The sequence below is a fragment of the Malurus melanocephalus genome, unplaced genomic scaffold (genome assembly GCF_030028575.1).
Source record: "Malurus melanocephalus ecotype Western Australia unplaced genomic scaffold, MMel_1.1 scaffold_922, whole genome shotgun sequence".
Taxonomy (NCBI): domain Eukaryota; kingdom Metazoa; phylum Chordata; class Aves; order Passeriformes; family Maluridae; genus Malurus; species Malurus melanocephalus.
Genome location: NW_026624154.1, coordinates 109,762 through 133,570, shown reverse-complemented (window position 1 = coordinate 133,570; position 23,809 = coordinate 109,762). Strand labels below are relative to the sequence as shown.

The 23,809-nt window shown below is 40.2% G+C and overlaps 2 protein-coding genes across 3 annotated transcripts; both read left to right on the top strand.

Annotated features, from left to right (window-relative positions):
* Positions 1–124: 124 nt before the first annotated feature.
* Positions 125–11,740, top strand: CUNH11orf54 (chromosome unknown C11orf54 homolog). Of its 2 annotated transcripts, none has more exons than XM_057386144.1 (10): positions 125–188; positions 1,082–1,169; positions 2,799–2,922; positions 4,955–5,053; positions 5,978–6,051; positions 6,606–6,707; positions 7,648–7,824; positions 8,550–8,699; positions 9,286–9,402; positions 11,434–11,740. In XM_057386144.1, the coding sequence occupies exons 3-10, from the start codon at positions 2,865–2,867 to the stop codon at positions 11,605–11,607; spliced, it is 951 nt and encodes a 316-aa protein (XP_057242127.1). In that variant the 5' UTR covers positions 125–188; positions 1,082–1,169; positions 2,799–2,864; the 3' UTR covers positions 11,608–11,740. The 2 variants fall into 2 exon arrangements, with proteins under 2 accessions (XP_057242127.1, XP_057242128.1); XM_057386145.1 differs by lacking the exon at positions 125–188 and adding an exon at positions 223–268.
* A 347-nt stretch (positions 11,741–12,087) lies between these two features.
* MED17 (mediator complex subunit 17) lies at positions 12,088–23,171 on the top strand. The gene is made up of 12 exons (XM_057386140.1): positions 12,088–12,430; positions 12,738–12,904; positions 13,296–13,515; positions 13,903–14,039; positions 14,137–14,221; positions 15,317–15,469; positions 16,243–16,373; positions 17,412–17,596; positions 18,114–18,251; positions 19,221–19,338; positions 20,541–20,700; positions 22,015–23,171. The coding sequence occupies exons 1-12, from the start codon at positions 12,139–12,141 to the stop codon at positions 22,218–22,220; spliced, it is 1,992 nt and encodes a 663-aa protein (XP_057242123.1). The 5' UTR covers positions 12,088–12,138; the 3' UTR covers positions 22,221–23,171.
* Positions 23,172–23,809: the final 638 nt, after the last annotated feature.

Sequence of the window (23,809 nt, the reverse complement as noted above, 5' to 3'; positions counted from 1 at the left end):
AGAGGCGCGCGGGCCGACGGGAAGGCGGGGGAGGAGGGTGGGCCCATGCTGGGAGTGGCAGCAGTGTGGCCGCGCCCAGGGGCGGGCAGTGCCGAGCGGAGCCGAGCGGTGCCGAGGGGTGCCGAGCCTGGTAGTGTCGAGCGGAGCCGTCTCTTGCCTTGCTGTRCCGGTCCCGGACGGCGGGGCAGGTACGTGCACTTGGGCGATAGCCGCGGTCGGTGCGGGACAGGGATCGGGCAGGGCCCGGCTTCTCTCGACTTCCCGCCCGGTGATAGACTCCCGTAACTGCTATCCCGCTTCTCCTTCCTCGCGCTGCCCAGACTCCTCTGAGCTGGCTGCCCCAGCCTCAACAACCCATTCCTTCCTCTCGCAGCCATGCCAAGGCGGGCTTGCCAGCTTTAGCGCTCCCTCCCTCCATCACTCTTCGCTGCCTTTGCCTGGGGGGATGCTCTCTATCCTTACGGACCCCAGCCTCACCTAGTGCGCCTGTTTATGCCCTGCCACGACCCATTCCTTCCCCAAATCCCAGCCGCTCAAGCAGTTCCCTCTGATGCCCTGCAGCCTTCGTCTGCTCCGTACGGGATCTCCTCGCACCGCCCCAGCCGAGGAATACGGGCTCAGCATCTGTGGATGTCTTGCTCTTCTCGGTGTCATCGTTGAATTTCTCTCTCACAGCTGCCATCTCTAGWTTTTTCCACTGATATTTCTTCCCCCACCACCCCCCTCCCCGACTCATGTCTAGCCTGCCTAAACCCTCTCCTTTTTGGCTTTAACCTTCCAAGCTAGTTTCAATTCAGGTTTTGATAATAGACAACCCACATACATCATTAAGCTAATAGTTTGTATTTCATCTGCATTCTCCTGGCACCTGGCTACTCTCTGATGTTTTCTTCCCACTCCAAAGGAAGACTTTAAGTCTTTACGTGCATATKGCCTCCATTCTTGTTGCACTATCCCACATCTAATAATCTTAYCATCCCTTTAGCATTTGTGTTCTTTCTTTGAAATTCTTCTGTAGCAATTCAGTGTCACTGCACCACTCTGTGATGGATCTTAATTGTGTGCTGTTGTCTCCTTTCAGGTTCTCCCTGTCCCACACCACACAATTCACTCCCCTGTGAATACTTGGCAGTGGTGGGCCACAGATCTACTCTTTTGTGTCATTACTGGTAAGAACTACTCTCTAACAGTCAGATCTGGTTCACTATGGTGCATCAAGTTTTTCCACAGTTTTTTCCTCCTTTCTTGATTGTGGAGAGCTAAGTACTGTCCCATTRCACAGCAGGTGAATGTCCAGGTGTTGCACCTAAGCCTACTTAGTTGAATAGCATCCAAGTCATGCCTCTGCCTTTGCACAACAGCAGTTCTAGCTTGTCTTCTCAGACTGTTTCAGGACAACCATTGTATCAACTGCTGGCACAGCCTCCTTCTAGATGTGGCAAAAAGTTCTTTAGGAGGTGAGGATCATCTAAAACAATGCTGCCAAAGCTGGGTTCTCACTTTCTGTCTCTGGCTAATTACTCCCTTTCTTAGTGCACACTAGAAGTGTTGGGATATGGTTCACTCCACCTGATATTAGATTTGTACCAGAGGCACCAAATCCAGCCTGTTACTTTCTTCTCCAAAGCCAGAGGAGGAAAAAGTCAACTGTGGTGATAGATAAGACCAACTAAGATAAGAATTACTATACACAGGTTGCAGTCTTTCTYCCTTTCTCTACTGCTTGCTACAGCAGTAATTTGGGGTGGCTGAGCATTGAGCTCAAAGACTTAAATTAGGTGACTGCTATGATCTCTCCACTCTTCTTATTTCTTCTTTTTTCCTACTGTTTATGTTTTTTTTCCTTTATGCAGGCTCAAGATGCTTATGGTATAAGGACAGTTACAATGTATGGCAGTCATAAAAGTTGGGATTTTTTTTAAAAAATAGAAGCTAGACCTGTACATAAGCAGCTGTCTCACACAACTTCCCAACAAAGACTCAGGTCTGGGAATGTATTTAGGATACTGGCTTTTTTCTTCAACAGCTGAGATCTGGATAAGTGGGACCCATTTTGTTTTTTATTGCTGTGTGCAGTAAGTATGTGCCTAAGGAGTTAATGATTGCTGATTTTCAGGTAGTGTACAATCAGCTCTTTCTGCCCTGAGCTAATGGCCTGCACTACTAGCTGACTTTGCTCTTGCAAGGCTGACTGAAGTACAGTTAACTTGTGAAGGGGCTCTTAAACTTTCACTCAAAACTTTTTGTTACAGACCCTGTACCCATACAGAGCCTAATACTGCAGAACTTGCTGCTGTTGATTCTTATTTTGCTGCTAGCCTGTTCTTCTCGGCAAGGGKAAACATATTCCCAGAATCAGTTGGASATCTGGGGTTGAAAGTCCACCATARCCAATGCTGGAAAAGTAAACATTAAAGTTGGGAAGACCTTAGGAGGCAGCTAATGGGCTTAGAAAAGCCCAGTTTTTTTCCAAAACTTTCTTGTGACTCCAGGCTTACAAAAGACATGCAAATCTCCTATCTTTTCAACTGTATTCAGCATAGAATATGTTTTGCCTACAACCAATTGTAAGCTTGAGGACTAGCATGTGTAATGCTCTGAGCCAGCTATAGGGCTGACTGACATCTTCTTCCAAAATGCATAAGAAATTCGACTTTAYTATTGAAGCTGTCAGTCTCTCCTGTGATGGTAGAGCTACACTTCTACTGTTTTCTATGAATTCTTGAGTGAAACTGAAAAATGACTAACATATTGAAAGGAGCATGTTTAAATTGTTAAACTATTATCTTTGTTGGCAGACCAGTCGCTCCTGCAGTGTGCTGTACTGTAACTTCTTACCTGAAGAAATCAGCACCGATTAGGAAATGGCCAAAGTCGAAAGGTTTGCTTTTCATGTCCCAAGTCTAGAGGAGCTTGCTGGGGGTAAGTCATGCAGTGTGCAACTTTATATAAACTTGTAATGTACTCTTTAAACTTATTTTAAAGCTCATACCAAAGTCTTTCTAGAAGTAGTGTATGCAGAATTTGTGCTCTTGGCACACTGAGAGGTAAAGAACTGCACTATTTCTCTAAATGCTGTGATTTTCTTAGAGCAAACAATGACTCCTCCCCCAAGCCCCCATGATATTTAAKCACACAGACAGGCTCTCAATCCCTTTAAAACTGTCTGCTGCATTTGCAGTTTGTGTGCAGGCTGTGAAAATTTAACAACTACACACCAAACTTCTTTACACATACAGAATCATCTGTCTTACGCTCTAGTATTTCTTTCAGGTCTACTCAAAACACAGCTGCSTAGATGGAGTGTGGCATGGCATATCCTCTTGCTTGAACCTAGTTGGCTCCTCCTTTGGTGATTGCCTTAGACCATGGCTACAGGGAACATYTTTTTTTAGTTTAGTTCTTTCTAAAGCCTTCACAAGATGTGCTCAGAATAACAGAATGGTTGAGGTTGGAAGGGACTTCTGGGTTCAGCCCAGTTGCTCATGAGCTTCTTTTCTTGCCCTAGGRGGAAGATACTATTCCTTCTGGCAGTCTTTCCCCTGCAGCAGATATACTAAAGGTTTCTTGTCTTTTAGATTGATCATCAAGTTCCATTTGCCACTTTCCCGAATCTGTATCAGTTCGATGTTTCCCTGTATTGAGAACGTGTGGTCCCAGCAGTGTCCTGGGTGGTTCCCAGGGCTTTTCTCACCCACTCAGACTGGGGCAGTAGGCCAGGGCTGCTGTAAACTTGTGAGCTCTGCAGAGAATACCACATACTTGCAGTAGAACAGCTTGAAAGAGTATCAGAAAAATTTCATCACAGAGCAGAATTTTCCTTTTTTTCACATCTGTCCTGAGGATCTCCTGAAAGCTGCGGATTGTGTTGCTGTCCAGATTTTGGTATAATTTGAGGAGTGCCATTTTATTGTCCTTGTCCATTTACCAGAAGGTACTGAGATGTATTTATAAATGTACCAAGTATCATCTACTGACCCTTTTGGTCAACAGCTTGGTAAATCTGATCTTGAGACATAAGGTATGGCTGAAACCCTAATTGGAGGAAACAAAGGCACAGAAAAGTCTTCTGCATAAATAAAGAACTACCTGATTTGAGATCACAGACTGGATGTTCTGTTCTTTAGTTTGAGACATCTGTCAAAGCAGATCCCCAGGCATGAGAGAACCTGGACCTTTCAATGTGGTATTTGAAGCAGTGTACRTGAAGACAATCCCACACTCAAGGGTTGGAAGTTGTTTCCAAACAATGCACTCATCTAATCCTCATTTTGAGTGACTTTGCAGGGTCTGAGCCTAAAAAAATGCTGATATGAAGCAAAATAGAAGTTTTACATTTGGTTCATTATCACCAAAACCATTCATTATCTGTATTGCTCTGACATGGCACTTGCCAGAAAATCTTCGCAAGAGCATAAACATGATAGGCAGTATYCCATGGCGGTAGAAATTTCCAGACAGTAGAGATGGTTTGAGATTATAATCAAGTTATTGCAAACCATATGGTTAATGTATTTAAAGAACTRATTGTTGCTTCAGCTSAATCTTGCTTCRTCCTTTGCTCTTGCATCATATTTGRCCATGATTTTACTTGCTCTTTGAAGCAAACCCTGTGCTGAATGTGATTGAAGTTTACCCATGTTACTTCACATTGTGCTGCTCCTATTGCTACTAGGAGCAGTCAGTTGATATATTTCAATGAAAATGTTTTTTAAATTCTTAATTAATGTGATAGCCAAGAATTATCTGAACAGACTTTTGCTCCTCGCTGAMGCTCTGAGTCATGAAACATGTGCCTGCAGACATTTAAATCAATTGAGTGACTTAGGGTAAGCATAAGTAATGTATATCACTGAAATAAAGCCTAAACAGATATATTTGTTGTTGTTAGAAACTTGTCCAATTCGTGGTAATTTTTCATTGTCAATAATTTTGCYATTATTCCTTATTATAGTTTTGCAGAAAGGGCTTAAAGAGAACTTTTCTGATGCCCAAGTCTCTGTTGTAGACTGTCCTGATCTGACTCAGGAACCCTTCAACTTTCCTGCTAAAGGTAACCTTCCTGGCTTCTACTAAGACTTCTCCAGCTTTTTCTACACGATCCTGCTTAGTTTTGATCCTCTAAAGGTGTTGAGAGAGCTTAAATAGTTTCTCAGGTAAAGAATATACATGAGAGGAGAGTTACATTTTATTTCTACTTCCTAGGTGATGTATAGACAGGGACAAGTCATTACAAAGTACTTGTCATTGGTTTTTTTTTTCTTAAGCTATCATTGCATACCCACTTATTTCATAAKCTTTATTTAGTGTACCAAAATGGTTTTGAAATTAAGTTGTTATCTTTCAGATGGAGAAATTTTTTAGAACCATGCCAACTACCCGAACCTAAGGAGTTGTGCTTCTGTAATTTTTAAATTCCTGGCATTCATGTATGTCAGTGAAGTGAAACMGTCTTATTCTGAATGGGATTCATGTTCTTTGATATTAGCTGTCTGGAAGACAGGCATGTCATCTGTGCTGCTCATCTGAGTTCCCTCTGGCATCAATGTGAAAGAAACACCTCCAGGGGGTTATTCATCACTTCTTAAAATACATATCCAAATAAGTGGGATGGATTGTCCTAAGAAAGCTTTCAGCTTTGCTAAAATTTTCCAAGCGGAGTCCCAGCAGAGGTCTCCACTGTATGGTGAGAGCATTACTGGAGAACTGGCAAATGGATGGTGTTGTCCACTCTAGCAATTTTTTTTTTGTGCTTAGAATATTATTTTACAACAGCATAGCATTAAATCCTACTGTGAATCATTTTAGGACTGGAACCTCTTAATAGTGCAGCACTATGGCTAAGCATGCTAGGGAAATGGTGTTCTCACGGGTCTGGAAGTTCGAGGAACCAGTTCTTTGGTGGGTTAGTCTGCATGGTTATTGAAGATTATTAGGAAAAAACATTTTACCAAGCTAACTGGCTGTATTTTTCCAGGAATTTGTGGAAAGCCTAGGATTGCAGATGTGGGAGGTGTTCCTTACCTCATACCTCTTGCACGGAAAGAAAAGGTGAGTATTTTCCTGTAGCTGTGGGGATTAATAAATATGTCAAAAGAAAAGCTATAAACAAAACTAAGAATTAAGAGATACTATAGAATTCTACTTTTGAAAGACGTTCCAGTGTTTAATGGGGCTGATTCTGTTATGTATTGYATGTAGCAAAATCTAGTAAGAACAATAAATCAGTCTTTGAGTACAATGTTTTTATCTTTTAGAAAACAAATATCTACCTTTAGGAAAACAAATATCTACCACATTTATTATTACTAAATGTTAKGTTGTTTTCAGAAGCTTTGTTCAACCTAATTATCAAAAATATTAATGAGAGTGGGTGTTGTGAATTAAAAGCCTCCAGGACTACACTGAACAGAATGACAACGGCAGATCAGAACACCACACCAAAATCATAGAATGGTTTGGGTTGGAAGAGAACTTAGAGATAATCTAGTTTCAGCCCCTCCTGTGGTGAGCAGGGATGCCACCCACTAGGTCMCTTTGCTCAGGACCTCACCTGGTCTGGCCCTGTCTCTTCCAGAGACGGAAGGATTGTTTTTCTTTTGCAGGTTTATGATCTAAATGCAGTTGCAAARGACATAGAGCTACCTGGAGCTTTCATTCTTGGAGCTGGAGCTGCTTCATCCAGGGTTCTTGGAAAAAATGCTGAGGTCAGTATGTGTGATGTTTCTCAGTGAATTCATGGAAGTATCATAACACTAGAGCAGTAGAATGCTGGGTATTTTCCWTTTACAACAATGTATTTAATAAACATTTTCACACCACAAACACATAAAACACATTAGAAGGAATTCACATGAGGRGCATCCACTGAGGTGCATATTCCTGAGATAATAAAGATTAATTTTTAACTTGTAATTCGTCAGGAATCATGTGATTGCATGCAAGAAACATGGGTTTTGAAAGTAATTGACAAAGACCTGATCAGAGGTTTTAATTCCAAGATTTGGAAATGCTTCTCAAACTTACTGGTAAATGCCTTTGAAATACTCCCTGTGTTTTGCCCTTTTGGATGACTTAAAAATTTACAATGGTAAAACAAAGATGCCACATACAAAATGAGAAACTGCAAGGGGGGGTAGGAGACAAAAACTACTGCCTATGAAGACTTTTTTTAAACACAGTTATTTTCAGGCATAAACCTTTGGTCTTGCTGCCTCCTTTTGATGGATTTTTCRGCAGATGAGGTAGTCCACATCAGCATTAAATTTGGTCCACTATAACAGTGGTTGTTACTGTTATGCTGAGMAAGTATTACATAGAATTCCAATATTTGCATGCAGGCCAAAGATCTTTCTTTCCTTCTTTTTTTCTTTAACACTAGCATTGTTATTTATATAACCTTAAGTATACTTGTCCAGTAAAAGTAAAAAAGTAAACCTGTTTTCTGAACCTTTCAATTACATTATAGTATTAGTGCATTTTTTTTACCTGCACAGGCCTCATCCTGAGAGACAGAGCWGTGTGACAAAATGGATTTTTTTCTTGGGATCATGACCCAAAGCCTAAATCATATATATGTGGGTTCAGTTCATTTGGCTGATTCTTACATGTTCTTACTGACTTACTCTTATATGTCCTTTTCCCCAGCTTATTCCTATTGTTCAAACTAAGAGTGAAAAAAAGTCTGCTGTAAATGGGAGCTACATTGCTCAGATAAATCCTGCAGATAAAGGGTGCCTGCTTGAGAAGTACAGCAGTAAATACACTGACTGTGAGTTTGGACTGTTGGCCAACCTTTATGCCAGTGAAGGCCAACCTGGTAAGGTATGTACTTCAATCAAAGGTGACTTTGCAGTGCTTTGTGTCTAAAGGTAAACTCATGGTTCTCCTATCAGTTTTTTTTTTTTAAATAAAAGTAAAATAGCAATTCCACAAGAGAAACATGAAAAATAAGGAACTGATGCCAGTGAATGAGAGGAAGAATTAGTGGAGACAGAGGCACTTGAATTTTTGAGGGATATGTATTAGTTTACTAAAACTTTTCCATCATAAATCATTCACCGCCCCCAAACTAGCTGTGCCTTAAGGTAATGGTTGTGCAAAGTACTTGTGTAAATCAGATGTGGGCACTTGYGTAGTTTTTCATACAAGTGCTTCTCCTGACACAGCCAGCACAGAGGTGCTGGCAGAACAGTTTCCAACTGCTGCATGGAAACTGAAGAGTTCTTTCTGTTACACAGCATTTCTTTCTGACAGAGTGGAAGCCAGCTGGTCCACAAAAGGGGGTTGCTCATGTCACTGTCTCATATGTGGGTAAATCTTGCTGCCCAACCTCCTTCACAGGCAAAGCTGGCACTGAACAGAAGTAAGGAAAAGMAAGTTGGTCACACACTGGAAAGATGCAAGTGCAGCGGCACTTGCATGGAAGGTTGTCTTTTCAAAAAGTGATCTTAGGTTATCAGCTTGGGAGAATTTCAGAACACCTTTCACAGACCTTTTCAGATGATTGCAGCGAGAGAYAGCAGTGACAAACTGACTTTATCTTCCAGGTCATTGAAGTGAAAGCCAATGGAAGAACTGGGGAGCTTAACTTTGTGTCCTGTCTGAGACAAACTTTAGAGAAACACTATGGAGAAAAACCAGTTGGGATGGGCGGTACATTTATCATTCAGAAGGGGAAAGCAAAGATTCACATTATGGTATGTTCTCAATTAATGTAACTTCCTTTGTCCTCCTGAAAACAGAAGCATAAATCAGGGTGTAACATCTTAGTTCCTTCACTTTGTTTTGTATTTTTAAATGTATGCATAACTATTAGGATGAGCACTGTATTAAAGCAAGTAGTTGACATTGCAAAATTAGTGTTACAAAACTAGTAATGCTGTTTTACTTGGCCTTAATACCATCATCTTTTGAAACCTGTGTGCAGCTAAAGAATGGGAGAACTATTGTAAAATGAATTTAAATAAAATACATGAACTCAGATAATACTTGTAAGAAGAAGTATTAAAACTTTTTTAAAAATCACTGAGCTTCTAAAAATGTAAACAGGAGGAGGAGCATCCTCACTTCAGTAGTTCTCCCAGTACTTGTGCAATGAAAGAAGCAATATTCTGTTCATTTCTATTTCTGGAAGAAACAGAATGATGAGCACTGRTGAGTTTCTTTTGGTCAAAAAGGGAAATGAACCGAATGATGGGGAGGAGAAAAGCAAAGTTCCTTGAGAAAAAGTATTGTGATGCAAGTGTCTTCCATTTATTTACAAAGCGTTTATTTTTGCTGTAGCCTCCCGAATTTTCTGCCTGTCCCCTGAATACTGATGAAGATGTGAATAACTGGCTCAAATTCTTTGAAATGAAGGCTCCACTGATTTGTCAACCAGTAATAGTTTCCAGAGATCCAGTGAGTCTCTTTTTTTTTATTGCTAAGTATAGACTGAGACTTGTAATGAGTTTTGTCTTGGATGTGATTTTCCTTTTAAGAAAGGGAGTGTATATATACTGTGTTAGACTCTTCCAAAGATGTGCAATGATTTAGAAGTTTCTCATTTCTGTCAATTGTTTGAATTGAGGATRGGTCAATCTAGTCTGAAACCTAGTAGTTGCTCACAGTGGATTAACTTAATGGTTCAATTCCAGTTGCATATGTGCAAGTGTTTGCATCCCAAACCCAACAGCACGGTTTACATTCACTGCTGGCCACAGTGGGAGAAAAGTCAAGAGTTTGGAAGCTGGTTCAGCCACATGTTTATGTAGCTCACTTTCATAAGAACTCCCCCTGCTAATGCTGTGTTGAAAGACATGAAGCATGTATCTTATTACTGAAGTGAATTCAAGTCTGCAAAGCYTCATGGTGGAAATTTATCTAGCATCTTTCACAAGCATCAAATTCAACAGCAGATAATTCAGAATAAAACCCAATCTGGTTTCAAAAACCATTCAGGTGTTCATAAACAGGAAAACTATTTGTTTATAAGTAACCAGAAAACCATAGATGAAACTGACTATTTTATAAATAACAATGCAGTCATAAGTAATATAAAAATGTTTTCCCAGAGTTAAGTGGGGCATACTATAAGCTTAGATATGTTGAAGGGTGTGATGTTATTGTGTCATTACGTGGCAGACTTTGGCCTAGGGCTAAATTGTGTGCATCTTCCCATAAACAACAGATGCATAGTTTGAAAGCAGCCATCAACAGCTGCTCTGTTCAGAGCCAATGCAACTTGTGGAGTGGATGCAGCTGGGTTTCTCCTGTCTGTATCCACTGCAAGCTCAACAGCTCTTGGCTAGGCCTATGGTTTTGGAGATGTTTGAGTGTCTCTACAAAGAGAGCAGTAGATGATGGCATTCCAATGCCATAGCACTCATAGCACTATTCACCRGTATACCCTTGCAGCCCAGAAAACTAATCCTGTCCTGGGCTATGTCAAACTAGGTGTGGGAAGGTCAAGCAGGGTGATTCCCTCATGAGACCCTACCTGGGGTCCTGCATGTAGCTTTGGAATCCCAAGAAAGATGTGGACCTCTTAGAGCAGGACCCAAGGAGGGCCATGAAAATGAACACAGGGCTGAAGTACCTCCTCTATGAAGACAGACTGGGARCTGAGGTTGTTCAGCCTGGGAAGAAAKGAAAAGGCTCCAGAAAGATGTTATTGCAGCCCTCTGGGATTTAAAGGAGGCTTTTAGGAAAGACGGAGAGAAACTTTTTACCAGGATATGTAATGACAAAAGAAGAGGCAAGGATTTTAAATTGAAAGASAGCAGCTTTAGATCGGACATAAGGAAGAAATTTTTTAGGCTGACTTTGGAGAGACAGTGGAACAGGTTGCCCAGAGATTATGTGGATGCTGCATACCTGAAGTGTTYGAGGCCAGGTTGGATGGGACTTTGCACAAGCTGTTTAAGTRGAAGATGTCCCTGCCCATGACAAGGTGGTTAGAATAGCTGATCTATGAAGATTCCTTTCAACTGAACCCATTCTGTGATATATACAACTGGTGGTGTTGATAGCATTGGTTTAGTATATTAGTTGCTATTTTACTCACCGTTCTTCCCATTATTCGTCTGGGCTGGATCTCAGAATTAGAGTAGAGACAGTCCCTTTATCACATGGGCCCTATGRCAATTCTTTGCAAAGGGGTTTGATTTCCAGTAGGGATTCCTTGGTATGACTACATTATTTAATCCCAATGGAAAAAAAGGTGGAGGGGAAAAATGTTAAAAAGGAAATCATGGTGAGATTAACACCAAAAGAYAGGGGCTGTCAGGGTTTCTATATTCTTTTATCTTACTGGTTTTACAAGTGTCTTTCAAGTCTTCACTGCTTACCATTTGGAGATGTGTGGAAAATGCATCTAGGATAGACTATCCCACGATTTTTAAATGCTTTTCCCATGAACACCTTGTTGACGGGACTCTGTCTTGGTGCCAGGGCTTTGATCTGCGTGTGGAGCACACRCACTGTTTCAGCCACCACGGGGAAGGAGGGCACTACCACCAGGACACCAGCCCGGACAGCGTGCAGTACCTGGGMTACTTCCAGCCCGCCGAGCTGCTGTTCCGCATCGACCGGCCCCAGRAGACGCACCTCATCGGGAGAGACTGAGCCCCGCGGCCGATTTAACCTTCCTCAAGTTCAAATGCTGATTTTTGTAACGCTTTTAATTATGCACACTTACCAGATTTAAGAATAAATACGAGAGCAGTAAGCTGCCGCCTCCTTAATTGTGTCGAAGGGGTGAACTCTGATCGTACATGTTATTGGACTTAYGACCGAATCCAAATGGTAATTTAATGGCAATGTTATTATATATTTTCCTGTTGTTTGGTTGAGCTTCCTGCGTGGCTGAGACTGACGATGGGGAACCAGGGTAGAAATTATGTTTAGAACGGGACATAAAACCAACTTCTGGTCAAAAACAACACTGTAGAAGAAAATAGCTTCACGTCCGAGCTGCTAGGTTCAACATCCTCCCCTCTGCTCCCCGCCCCTCACCGCGCCTAGCCCCGCCCCTTCGCGATTGTCTCCGGAGACAGCCGAGCCCACTCACAAAGGTCCCGCCCCCTCCCGAGCGTCATCCGGGAATGGCCGAGCCCGCCCGTCTCGCGTCTCTTTCCCTCCCGAGCGTTTCCGGAAATGGCCGAGCCTGCCGTTTCTGGCCCCGCCCTGCCGAGCGCGGACGGGGGTCGCGCCAAGATGGCGGGCGTGTCGGCTGTACGCATCAGCATCGAGTCGGCGTGCGAGAAGCAGGTGCAGGAGGTGGGGCTGGATGGCAGCGAGACCTACCTCCAGCCGCTCTCCATGTCCCAGAACCTGGCGCGCCTGGCGCAGCGCATCGACTTCAGCCAGGGCTCTGGCTCCGAGGAGGACGAGCCAGGCTCGGCGGGCCGCGCCTGGGCCGAGCCGGGCGAGACAGAGGATGAGGAAGGTGAGGAGGCCCACAGCCCGAGGTCTCCCTCCGGGATGCAGCTGCGGGAGGCCCGCCGAGCTGTGGCGGTGCCGGCCTGCAGCTCTGCGGGTGGTTGGGCCGGGCCTGCCTTCCCCAGGGGTYCCCTTGGTTGGCAGGTCAGAATATTCGTGACCGAGTCCCAGTAAACTGTAGTGGGAAAGGATAGCTTCACCTATGATATCGTGTTGTATTTCGTGCCGTTATGATCACTTTGTGGTTTAAAAATGAGCCTTACACCGTATCTTTTTTAAGTCCTTTGTTTTCTCTTAATTTGTTTTATTTTTAGGGTTGGTAAAGTTTCAGCCATCCCTCTGGCCTTGGGATTCAGTGAGGAACAACTTAAGAAGTGCCTTGACTGAGATGTGTGTTTTGTATGACGTTCTTAGCATTGTGAAGGATAAGAAATTCATGACTCTAGATCCAGTCGCACAGGATCCCCTTCCTCCAAAACAAGTATGTTGTACCTAGTTGTGCRCTTTGTGTGGCTTGATGCTAAAGATTTTATTTCAGTGGATTTTTTCCTTTTTCAGGTGTGACAAGTACTAGATTTATCAAAATGTTCCTTTTGATGTGCTAGTTCAGTGCTTTAAGGGTCTGCATATTGGGGATGATAGTAAGGCTGGGAATGGAAGTTGAGGCCAGTTTTAGAAGCCTCTTTGCTGAAGTTCTAAGTCAAAATGTTGTTTCCAATGGTAYAATGCTGATATGAAAGTAATTCTGAATAAGTTAGCAGACATCCAGCAAAAACAACTTTTCAATCACTGTATGTTTTCACTAATAATAATCTTTTGTGAATTAAGATGTAAGTATTGCTTTATCTTTTTGTTGTTGTTGTTGGTACTAGAATCCTCAGTTTCTACAGCTGATTTCAAAAAAGAAGTCACTAGCTGGAGCAGCTCAGATCCTRTTGAAAGGTGCTGAAAGATTATCCAAATCAGTTGCTGAAAACCAGGAAAACAAGCGACAAAGAGACTTCAACTCTGAACTGCTAAGACTGAGACAACACTGGAAGCTGAGAAAAGTGGGAGATAAAATTCTTGGTGATCTGAGCTACAGAAGTGCAGGTGAACAGTAGGGTGTTTTTCACAAGAATGGATATTTTATGAAATTTTCTTTTGGTAACTGGAAAAAGAGATGGAATATCTCATAATAAATAATTTCAATGTAAATCTATAATTATGAGACAGGATTATAAAGGGAGAACTCTTGTTAGTATCAGTGAAATTGTCTTGCCAGCCTCAGTCTGGAAAGTGATGTGAAAAGCCAGCTGTGTAGGATTTGTTCACGAAAACAATTCCACATTCTAATTTATCTAGTGTTTTTTAAGAAGTCACTAAGAACTTGAGTCAAGTGCACCTTGTTTTGGACACTTGGAAATAGAGGTGTGAGCTTTTTTATTTGCCAAAGATGCTTTGTATTTAATGTGTATGTCTTTGTCCTTCTTTTCTCAGGCTCCCTTTTTCTTCATCATGGCACATTTGAGGTGATAAAGAACACTGACATTGACTTGGATAAAAAGATACCTGAGGATTACTGTCCTTTGGATGTTCAAATTCCAAGTGATTTAGAGGGATCAGCATATATCAAGGTTTGTCAGAGAAACCTTAATGATTTAGTGGAGTTTTGTTTTGGTATTTGTATGCTTGCAACAGAGAACAAACAATATACTGTYCTCTCTTGCCTAGGTTTCTATTCAGAAACAAGCTCCAGACATTGGTGACCTCGGGACAGTCAATCTCTTTAAAAGACCTTTGCCAAAATCAAAACCAGGTATGGCTTATGTGTTGTTTTATGACTATGTTCTCAAGAAATTAGTTTGCATATGATGCTTGTTTACATTTTAGCATGCAGCTTAAGAAGAATGAACAAGACATTTTCTGTTTGAGTGATGCTTGGGCTTTGGAAATATGACACTTTCAAAGCACACTCCTTCAGTTTTTTGTATGTGTGTAYTCAGTTCTGAAACAAAATTATTAGGGTTGTATTTTGAGTATTCTGGAGACCCTTTTGTTAGACATCAAAAGTTTGAGCCCATGACTGAAATCAAACCAAGGTGTTGTGTTTCAGTCAGTTACATCCYATTAGTTCAGCTGAACTAATGACTCTTCACTCTTAACTGCCCAGAATGCATAATTTGTGTCTGTTGCTCCTGTGTTTTATTTGGATCTGAAACTGTGCTGGTGGACTRTGTTTTAATTGCCAACAGCTCACCTGATAAAGAGTACATTGATTCATTTAATATGTGCCAGTATGTGAAGTTGTAAACTTTTGGATTAAAAATCTATACTCTTTAGAGCTAGAAATAAACWGGCAGGATTTTATTTCACAGTCATCTGTGACACAGATGCTGGTGCTGTCCTGAATGCAGCAGAGTGCTGCACTATGAGTTGTTTCATATGGTATTTAGGGTACATTATAGAGCTTGTGTACTTGCACACCCCTGAATCTCCCAAGAATTTTGGGCCTGTAAACCCTGTGAAGGCACATACGTGCACTGAACATTATTGGGTAGTTGATATAGAGTGAATTTGATGAAGCCTGAAGTATCATTCAGAGTAACTTAAAATGTACGAAGCAGAGGTTCATAAGGAGAGTTCACAAAAGGCCTGGGAGTGTAATACACTGTTCCACAAGGCCTTCCATTTCATAATATACATAYATGTAAAATTGAATCAAAATTAGTTTTAGTTTACTTTGAAGTACTTGTTAAACTGAGATAAAATTCTGATAATATTTAATTTGGGTATAAGGTACTGACTGCTTTATCTTAGTGATCACACSTAGCTAGTGCATACTGTCTGGCACCCGAACAAAAGGGTGGCTTCTCTTTGCTTTCCCTTCTGCAAATTGATTTTTACTTTTCAGGTTCTCCACACTGGCAGACAAAGTTGGAAACTGCACAGAATGTTCTTTTATGTAAAGAAATTTTTGCCCAGCTGTCACGAGAAGCTGTTCAAATTAAATCACAGATTCCTCACATTGTAGTGAARAATCAGATAATCTCCCAGCCTTTCCCAGGTAGGAAACTTTTTAATACATTTAACCTACATTTATTTGCTTAAGTATGAACTGAAATTACTGAATGATGTCACGTTTTTGAATGCTCTATCCTTAGAAAAGAAAAAAACAAACTGCTTGATTTTCAAAGTTTCCAAAAAACAATTTCAGTTAATGCACAGTATTTTCTAAATTACTGTTTTTGCTTGTGATTATGTTTTTTGTCAGCAGCACTTAAAACTGTCAGCTGTACTGCCATGAGTGGGTGGTTGTGCATAAGTCAATGTTTCTGGATTGCATGCAAAAGCAATTTAAGACTTGAGTTAATGGGTATTCCAAAGAACAAAAGCAAATGCTCTTCAGTGAGGATAATTAAACAGCATGAAGCTCAGAGTCAGTGGTGAATCCCTTGTTCTTAGAAGGGGTACACAGCGGATTATACCTTGCAAAGAATATATTTCTGGAACATATGTGTATGATGGTTAATYATTCCTTCTTTGAGAAAGGCGTGGRGTCCTGGGRRYTTGCTTYTTTGTGTGGRWTTGAGYCACAGAAATYGATGTAAAAATGCACCTGCTGAGTTTGCAATTGGCCTGTCAACMCTTCAGTGAATAGCAAGTCTTACTTGCCTTTCGTATTGTGCTCTCTGCCATCACTCTTTGATTTTTCTCTGATACARTGAATACGTATTATTAAACTACTGAGCATAAAATGTGAAGAAAAGCAGTTCTCAGTAACAGCATTGAAAATCATCAGTGCTCACTTTAAATTTTTTTCCCATCTGTTTTGTACAGGTTTGCAGTTGTCTATTTCCCTATGTCACTCTTCCAATGACAAGAAGTCACAAAAGGCTGCTTCTGAAAAACAGAATCCAGAGGATCATCTCTATGTTCTGGAACATAATTTGCATCAACTTATCCGAGAGGTAATGCATCTATGGCCGGGTACTGAAGAGTTTTTGGGCTTTTGTTCAGTCTCATGCTCAGTGTGTGGCTCTGTTGTAACAGCTGAGTGCCACTAGAGGCCAGTCCTTCTCCATCCATTTGTGTAAGGTAGCTTACTGCTTGGTTTCCATGGGTGTGGGTGGTTTGGGAGTTCCAGTTAATGCTTTCGTGGAATRCTGCTTCTTTACTTAACCTCAGACCTGGCTGCTCACTTCAGAAAAGCCATACAGAGCTTTTCCAGTAGAGTTCATCAGTTCTGCCTTTTTTGTTGTGTCTAATAGTGCTTAYAAAGCACTGTCAGTGAGCATCTGGTAACTTCATGAAGGAAGAACARTTACCATAATAGCTTTGTTTCTTTTAAGGTCCATGTCTCTGCTTCAGCATTTTAGATTCTTTTATCATCTAGCAGAATAACCTGGAGTACAAGGTTGAGATTGTGTCTCTTCAGGAAAGAAGCACAATTTTGCATGTCTAAGAGTTGAAACCATGTTCCAGAGAGTGTTAATTTCCTTAGAGCATGGTTCTACAACTCATGCAGTCATGTGGAATAGTCCAGTACTTTAAACACCGATTTAGTTTTCATGAATCTTCATCTCATTTCCCAGCTCTGCTGTGAATTTCTTTTCTTTATTTTGCACATGTTGGTAAAATTTTTTGTACTTCAGTCTTTTTTGTCTAAAATGCTTCCTTTATTTTTAAGTGGCCAGTCTTTCTGTGTCCATAGATGTATACAAAGAAGACTTATTAATAGGAGTTACTGCCATGCTACCAAGTTTTTGCTAGCAGTTTTTTTTTTAAATCACTTTCTATAACGTTTGAAAGAAACATATGAATGGGGGAAGCAAAGTATGAAAAACTGTCTTTTAAAGTTCTGAAAAGTTGATAAAGTTAAAAAGTTGCATTTCTTGAAAATATGTACATTCAAAAAACCTGATATGAAGCAATATATTGCAGTATGCGTAGTATTTCTTGCAGACCTGTTATTTGGTCAGTTCCTTTCATAACATCTGTTGTTGCAGTGTCACAAGCAAACCCTGAGCTCGACAGTGATGCCACATCCAGCTAGTGCACCTTTTGGCCATAAGAGAATGAGACTTGCAGGACCCCAGGCTTTTGATAAAAAYGAAATCAGTTCTTTACAATCAAATGAAGGACTTCTGGAAAAGATTATAAAACAGGCAAAGCATATCTTTTTAAGACGAAGGTGGGTCACAAGATGCTCTTGTTAAAAGTTACAATAACATGTACCATTATGTAGAATACAATTGACTTTTTTAAAGTGTTTTAAAAACTTGCTTCACGATTAATACAGTCTTTATTTGGAAATACTAAAACCCAATAATTATGAAAAAATATAAGCAAATCATATTCAACTAGTAAAAACAAAAAAAAAATACCAGATTTCTTTGAGATCTCAGGGACAGTTGCAACATAAGCTGCTGATAATTGTCCCTACTTACCTTAAACTGCATACATCCTTTTTAGTAWTCTTTGCAGTGCAGTAGCTGATACTGAGTAATATCACTTTAATACTGCTGCAGAATGTATGAGAAATGTACAGAATAARCAAGTGGACTTCATTATTGAAATAGAATAGTGCTGAAATAGAACTTTGGTCCACATGTTTCTACTAAATCTAATAACCTCATTGCTTCCTTTAAGAAACATAACAGCACRAAGTGTCTGGTTTATTGTGTGTGGAATATGGCTTTATCTTCTAGAACTGCTCGAACCATTGACAGTCTGGCAAGTCGTATTGAGGATCCTCAGATTCAGGCTCACTGGTCCAATATAAATGATGTTTATGAATCCAGTGTTAAGGTTCTAATAACTTCTCAAGGATATGAGCARATATGCAAGTAAGTATGAGAATGAATGTATTTTTAGTTGTAGAAGCATGCAGCAAAGGCAKCTTGTATTCAAGTTGTGCTTTGAAGGATTAGATTCTCTTCTACAGACAAGTAGCAGTAACTGTTACACATTATTTGTGTGAGTCTGTTTTTCTGACTTGTGGGGTGAGCAGTCACCTAAAGAAAACCTCCCCCACTTTTCACTTTATTGAAGAAATTTACTGTATTTTTAATAAGCATTTTCTTTTCCAAAAAGAAATGAAAGATGAGAGTGTATATTTAAGGGAGGATTTACTTTGTGTAGAGATGACTGAATACWAAGTATCATTTGATGTGCTGTATTCTAAACTTCAGTCTGGCCATGGAAAGCTGATGAGTGCTCAGTCTTAGCTTGGTTGCATAGGTAATGAAATGTAGAACTCATTAATGGATGCAATAATTATGCACATTGTTACTGAAATAAGAGATTTCATGTTCAAGAAACAAATATCTGCAGACTCACCAGCAGTGAATTCACTAACACATCAAGAGTCTTTTCTTCATTTGGAACAATGCTCTCTGGCTGTGACCACAGTGTGGGGCAGCCTGCAGTCATTGGTGCGTTTCCAGTTTTGGTTCCCGAGCACATGTGCTGCCCAAGTCTTGGCTGTAGGATAGAACACACCATTTTCCTCTCCACATCTGGAAGGAGCTTGGGCACAGGCACAGGTGCAGGCAGGAGCTGCAAGGCTTCCTTGACCTTGGTGGTAGGCCAGGTCTGGCAACATGCCACAGAATATGTCACCTGCCATGCAGAGGGAGCTGCTGTGGTGACTGATGAAACKGAAATGTTTGGAGTTGCTGTCACATTCCGTAGGCTTTGCACCATCTGTCTTGCGAATTATTACTAGTGACTGGGTGGGGTGCGGTGTTCTTAGTTTCCTGTTTTCTGAAGTGTTTTAATGCCTTTTGAATAAATATGGATCTTGTCTTCAAAAGATCAATTCAACTACAGCTGAACATTGGAGTTGAACAAATCAGAGTTGTGCATAGAGATGGAAGAGTTATTACATTGTCCCATCAAGAGCAAGAACTGCAGGATTTCCTTTTATCTCAGGTAGACTCATATATGTTATTCTTCCCTTTCTCATAGTATTTGGGAAACAAGTTAGAATCTCATCTTAGTATCTATGTAGAAAATATTAAAAAACTTCAGTTGGGATAGTGAAGATGGGAAGGTGGATGACTGAATTTTCGCTATGTTTGTGTATGTCTTTAGCAACTGTTACTAAAACATATTGCCAGTTTTTACGAGGGTCCATAGCAGTAATAATTTTTCCCTCCCATTTAAAATACATTTCGTTATGCTGCTTATTATGGAAGAAAACAAGTCAGGGGGAGTCATAGCGAACAAAAGGTATTCTATATATGAAACTTCGTGTAACCATGTTCTTAATGAGCCCACAATTGCTGTAATTTCAACACTGTTAATGTTCACTTTGCATCAGTGGTTGCTAAATCAGCTGATACTTGAATGAATTCAGTTTTCTTAATTGCTTAGAGCARGCTGCTGGTTTTATTCAGAAGTAACAATCTCCCCACTATGCATTATAAATAGTCAAAATACAAGTCTTTAATAACAGTGGTTGGACTGGTGCAGTTATATAGAACTCCACGACACAGAAAACAAGTTAAAACAGATTCTGCTGAGGTCATGTCTTTTTGGTCAAGTGTTGTCAGACTTGTTCAGGGAGAACTGCTGAACAGTGTCGSATACTTGTTCCAAGGGTTAGGTCATGATACCGGAAAACAGTAGCATTTAAACTGCTAAGCTGTTAAAACTCAGTGCCTACACCTGAGCCTTAATGGGGATAATTATGCTGTGAGAGCCTCAACTACTTTTACTGAATTTTCTCTGTTAATACTTTCTCAGATTTTTGTATATTTTACAGCAGAAGTATTGTTTCTACTGAAAGAAGGGATTGTTTAAAAATTAATWTTTTGAGGTCTAAATAAAGGTATTTGTTAATTGAAAGCAATACTTAAATAAAATACTGAAGTCCATATACCTAATGAAAAAATCATTTAGCTGCATAAWGCAGGGGTCTTCTCTGTCTRCTGAGGAACTAGTGTRAATTCAAATAACACAAAGCTCTACCATCACATGAGAAGCAGTTCCTCTGAAAGTAGAGAACTTACAGTCACTTTTATAAATAACTATTGTACAGCAGAAGAGAACAGGCTTGGTAAACCTCATAGGCAATTTTTTCTGTGATCTGCAAATGTTGAATAGAAAATGAACCTCTCGTTATCTTTCAGATGTCACAGCACCAAGTACATGCAGTTCAGCAGCTTGCAAAAGTTATGGGATGGCATGTGCTGAGTTTCAGTAATCATGTTGGTCTGGGGCCAGTGGAGAGCATTGGCAATGCATCAGCAATAACCGTAGCATCACCAAATGGAGACTATGCCATTTCAGGTAGTGTTTCCTCTTGCAAATGGAAGTCAAATCTTTCTGAGATTGTTTGTATTTTGCTATAAATTGATATTATGCACTAAAAGACTAGAGGCTATCTGTTTTGTATATGGAATTGACATCTAAATAGAATCAACACCTAGCCCAGGAAGCCACTTAATATAAACCCGATTTAATTTTCATAGGCTTGAAAATATTTCTTATTATTAGCATGGAAAATCATATATATATTCTATAATATGTACTATATAAACACATTTCAATATTATTTTAATAAGTATTATAATATGTTTATATGATATATAACTAAATAYAATAATTACATCTGTTATTAGCATAGAAAAAGGAGATTACAGAAACCATCAGTGTCCTGAGGGGAGGGAACAAGATAAACAACAGGATCACAACTCTGAGCTTCAAGGAGAAAAGGGTTTGGTCTCTTTATGGACCTTTTTGAAAGAATCTTACGGGATATGACCCTATGGGATGGAAAGGAGAGGGGTCCAGGAGTGTTGTTTTGAATATTTTTTCCAAGGGTCACATCTTTYAAGCTTAAGGATGGTCACTCCTATGTTCAGGAAGTTTTGCAAAGGTGACAGAAAATCTCTGTATATGAGCAGGGACTCATACGTAGGAACTCATGACACAGGAAAGAACCTCCAAGAGATTATAAGCAGGACCAGTTGACCTGAGAGGGAGATAGGCTATCCAAGCATGCATTGGTAAGGATAGGAAAGCTAAGTGGTACCTCCCTAACGGCTTATTGAAAAAGCCAATGCACACCACTCCCCAGCATGAAAACACAGAAACCCATCAAAGCCAACAAAGCACCACCAGCCCTACACCAGTCTTGCAGAATTTTGTGATTAAAAATAGCAACTCTACTTGGTGACTTAGATCCTGCTTGAGATTAATTCCCTAGAAATAATACATTTTTTTAATCTGATTTTTCAACAGAACAGTAGAGAATACATCCAAGGAGAGAATGAGCAATAAAGCCTTTGCGCTTCCTGGCATTGGGGAAAAATAAATGCATTTGTGACATGTACATTTTGGGGTTCATTAAAAGTTTCTCTGTCTTGATCTAACCAAGAATGTKCAGTGCTAAAGCAACAAAATCATAGATAAGTGGGAGACGAGAGAGAGAAAATCAAAAGAAAAAAACTTTTTAAAAAGAAAGGAAGGGAATTTCCCTTGTTTGCTTTCAGCATGTTTGGAATTGAGTAGGAGTAAAGTACAGGGTACACAAGGAAGAATATTCAGTGCGAAGAATTTGCACAGTATAAAAATGCTCATTAAAATCTTTGTTCCCCACAGTGCGTAATGGTCCGGAAAGTGGCAGCAAAGTCATGGTGCAGTTTCCACGGAGTCATTGCAAGGATCTCCCCAAAGGTGATGTCCTGCAAGACAGCAAGTGGAATCATCTCCGAGGGCCGTTCAAGGAAGTGCAGTGGAATAAAATGGAAGGGCGTAACTTTGTGTACAAAATGGAACTCCTCATGGCTGCCCTAACTCCTTGCTAGTGAAGTTTCAGCCTCTCTGTGAGGGCTTTGAATTGTCTCTGTGCAATGATAACTGCCTGTGCAGCAAAGAGAAATGGGAGCTATGGGCCAATACAAGAAAGCAAAACCGAATTAAATTCCTGTACAGAAATATCCTTTTTGATATTTGTAATAAAACCTTTTTCAGTGGCATATAAAATACATATAATTTTTTGTAAAAGTTCCTTTCATCTGCATCTTTGCAGATGCTTTGTCCAGAGTAATGTAGAGGAGTAAGTAATGCATTTTTTTTGTTTATGAAATTAAATTTGGTAGTCCTTGAGTTGGAGCATTCTTGAGTTGAAATTTGTTTGTACATTGATGGAGATTCTGGATGACTGCTYTATTTTTGAGAAATATATTTACTTGACAGTTTAAGTTGAGAATGTTATAAAGCCACTGCCTGTGGCAGAAGTCTTCCCTCTCTGATGGACTCTGTGATATTGGCTACTTGGTGTGTGGCCTTGTTTTTTGGAAGAATATAGAGGAAAGGGTCTTAACTCTGCTCACAAAATTCTGACAGTTCAAGTCTGTGGGTGACTTAAGACTTTGTGGTTCAGTAGAACGAGGTAACTCTCATGCAGTAAATCTCCACACTTGTGCTGCTGGGTCTTTCTCCTACACTTTCAATTATTATCATCCAGGGAAATAATAATACCCTCCTGAATATTAGCTCTTKTGAGATCTTTGCAAATAAATAAGTAATGTTTTTGATAGTTGTTGGTTGGTAGATGATGGTTGTAATTGTAGCCCTCTTGAAACTTCAAATACAGTATTTAACAAAGCTTTTATTTTGTTTGGTACTTAAGTGCTAATGGTCTTTTTGAAGCCTGTCTGTATGAACTGGTTCAGATTCATATCCATATTCTGTTATGAGGTGYCTGTATATATGTGTATATATGAACTTCTTGCACATAAATATGTTTGAATTGAACACCACACATTGTGACAATTATTTTGTTGTATTCTCAAGTATAAAGAATAATTGTGGGAAAATCAGCAGCAAGCTGCTGCTCAGTGTRTATCCAGAGCAGCTCTTGTACTTATATTGGTGTTTGGCAGCATGGAGCATCTTGTTTCAGTTCCTGGAAGTATTTGCTTCCATGTAAATGAACCACATGAGAGAAAGGGTTTTCCATTCAGGTTCTCTTGTGTTACCCAAGACAACTGAAATTGAAAAGTCCTAGTTGAAAATAGTCTCCTGATCTTAAAAAAGGGGTGAGCCTAATGTAACCACCATACAGCTCCTGTATGGCTGTGCAGCAGACTGTGTTTACAGGTGAAGGGGTGGGGTTTGTTTTTTGGTGAACAGTTCAGCCAACAGCCTGATGCCTCTGTTCATGCATCTAACTAGATGAGGCTGTTCTCACTCCTGTCAACACAACAACTCTCTTATTAATTAGAAGATGAGTATGAAATTTGACCATGTCTTTACACTTCAGTTTTCTTAACCTGAATTGACAGATCTGCAAATAGGAATAGCCTTTTCATGAAGTAAGTTCTTTGTTACCAAGTAATTAGATCTCTGTGGAGCTACTAGAATCTTATGGTTGCAAGATCTCTCCCCTAAA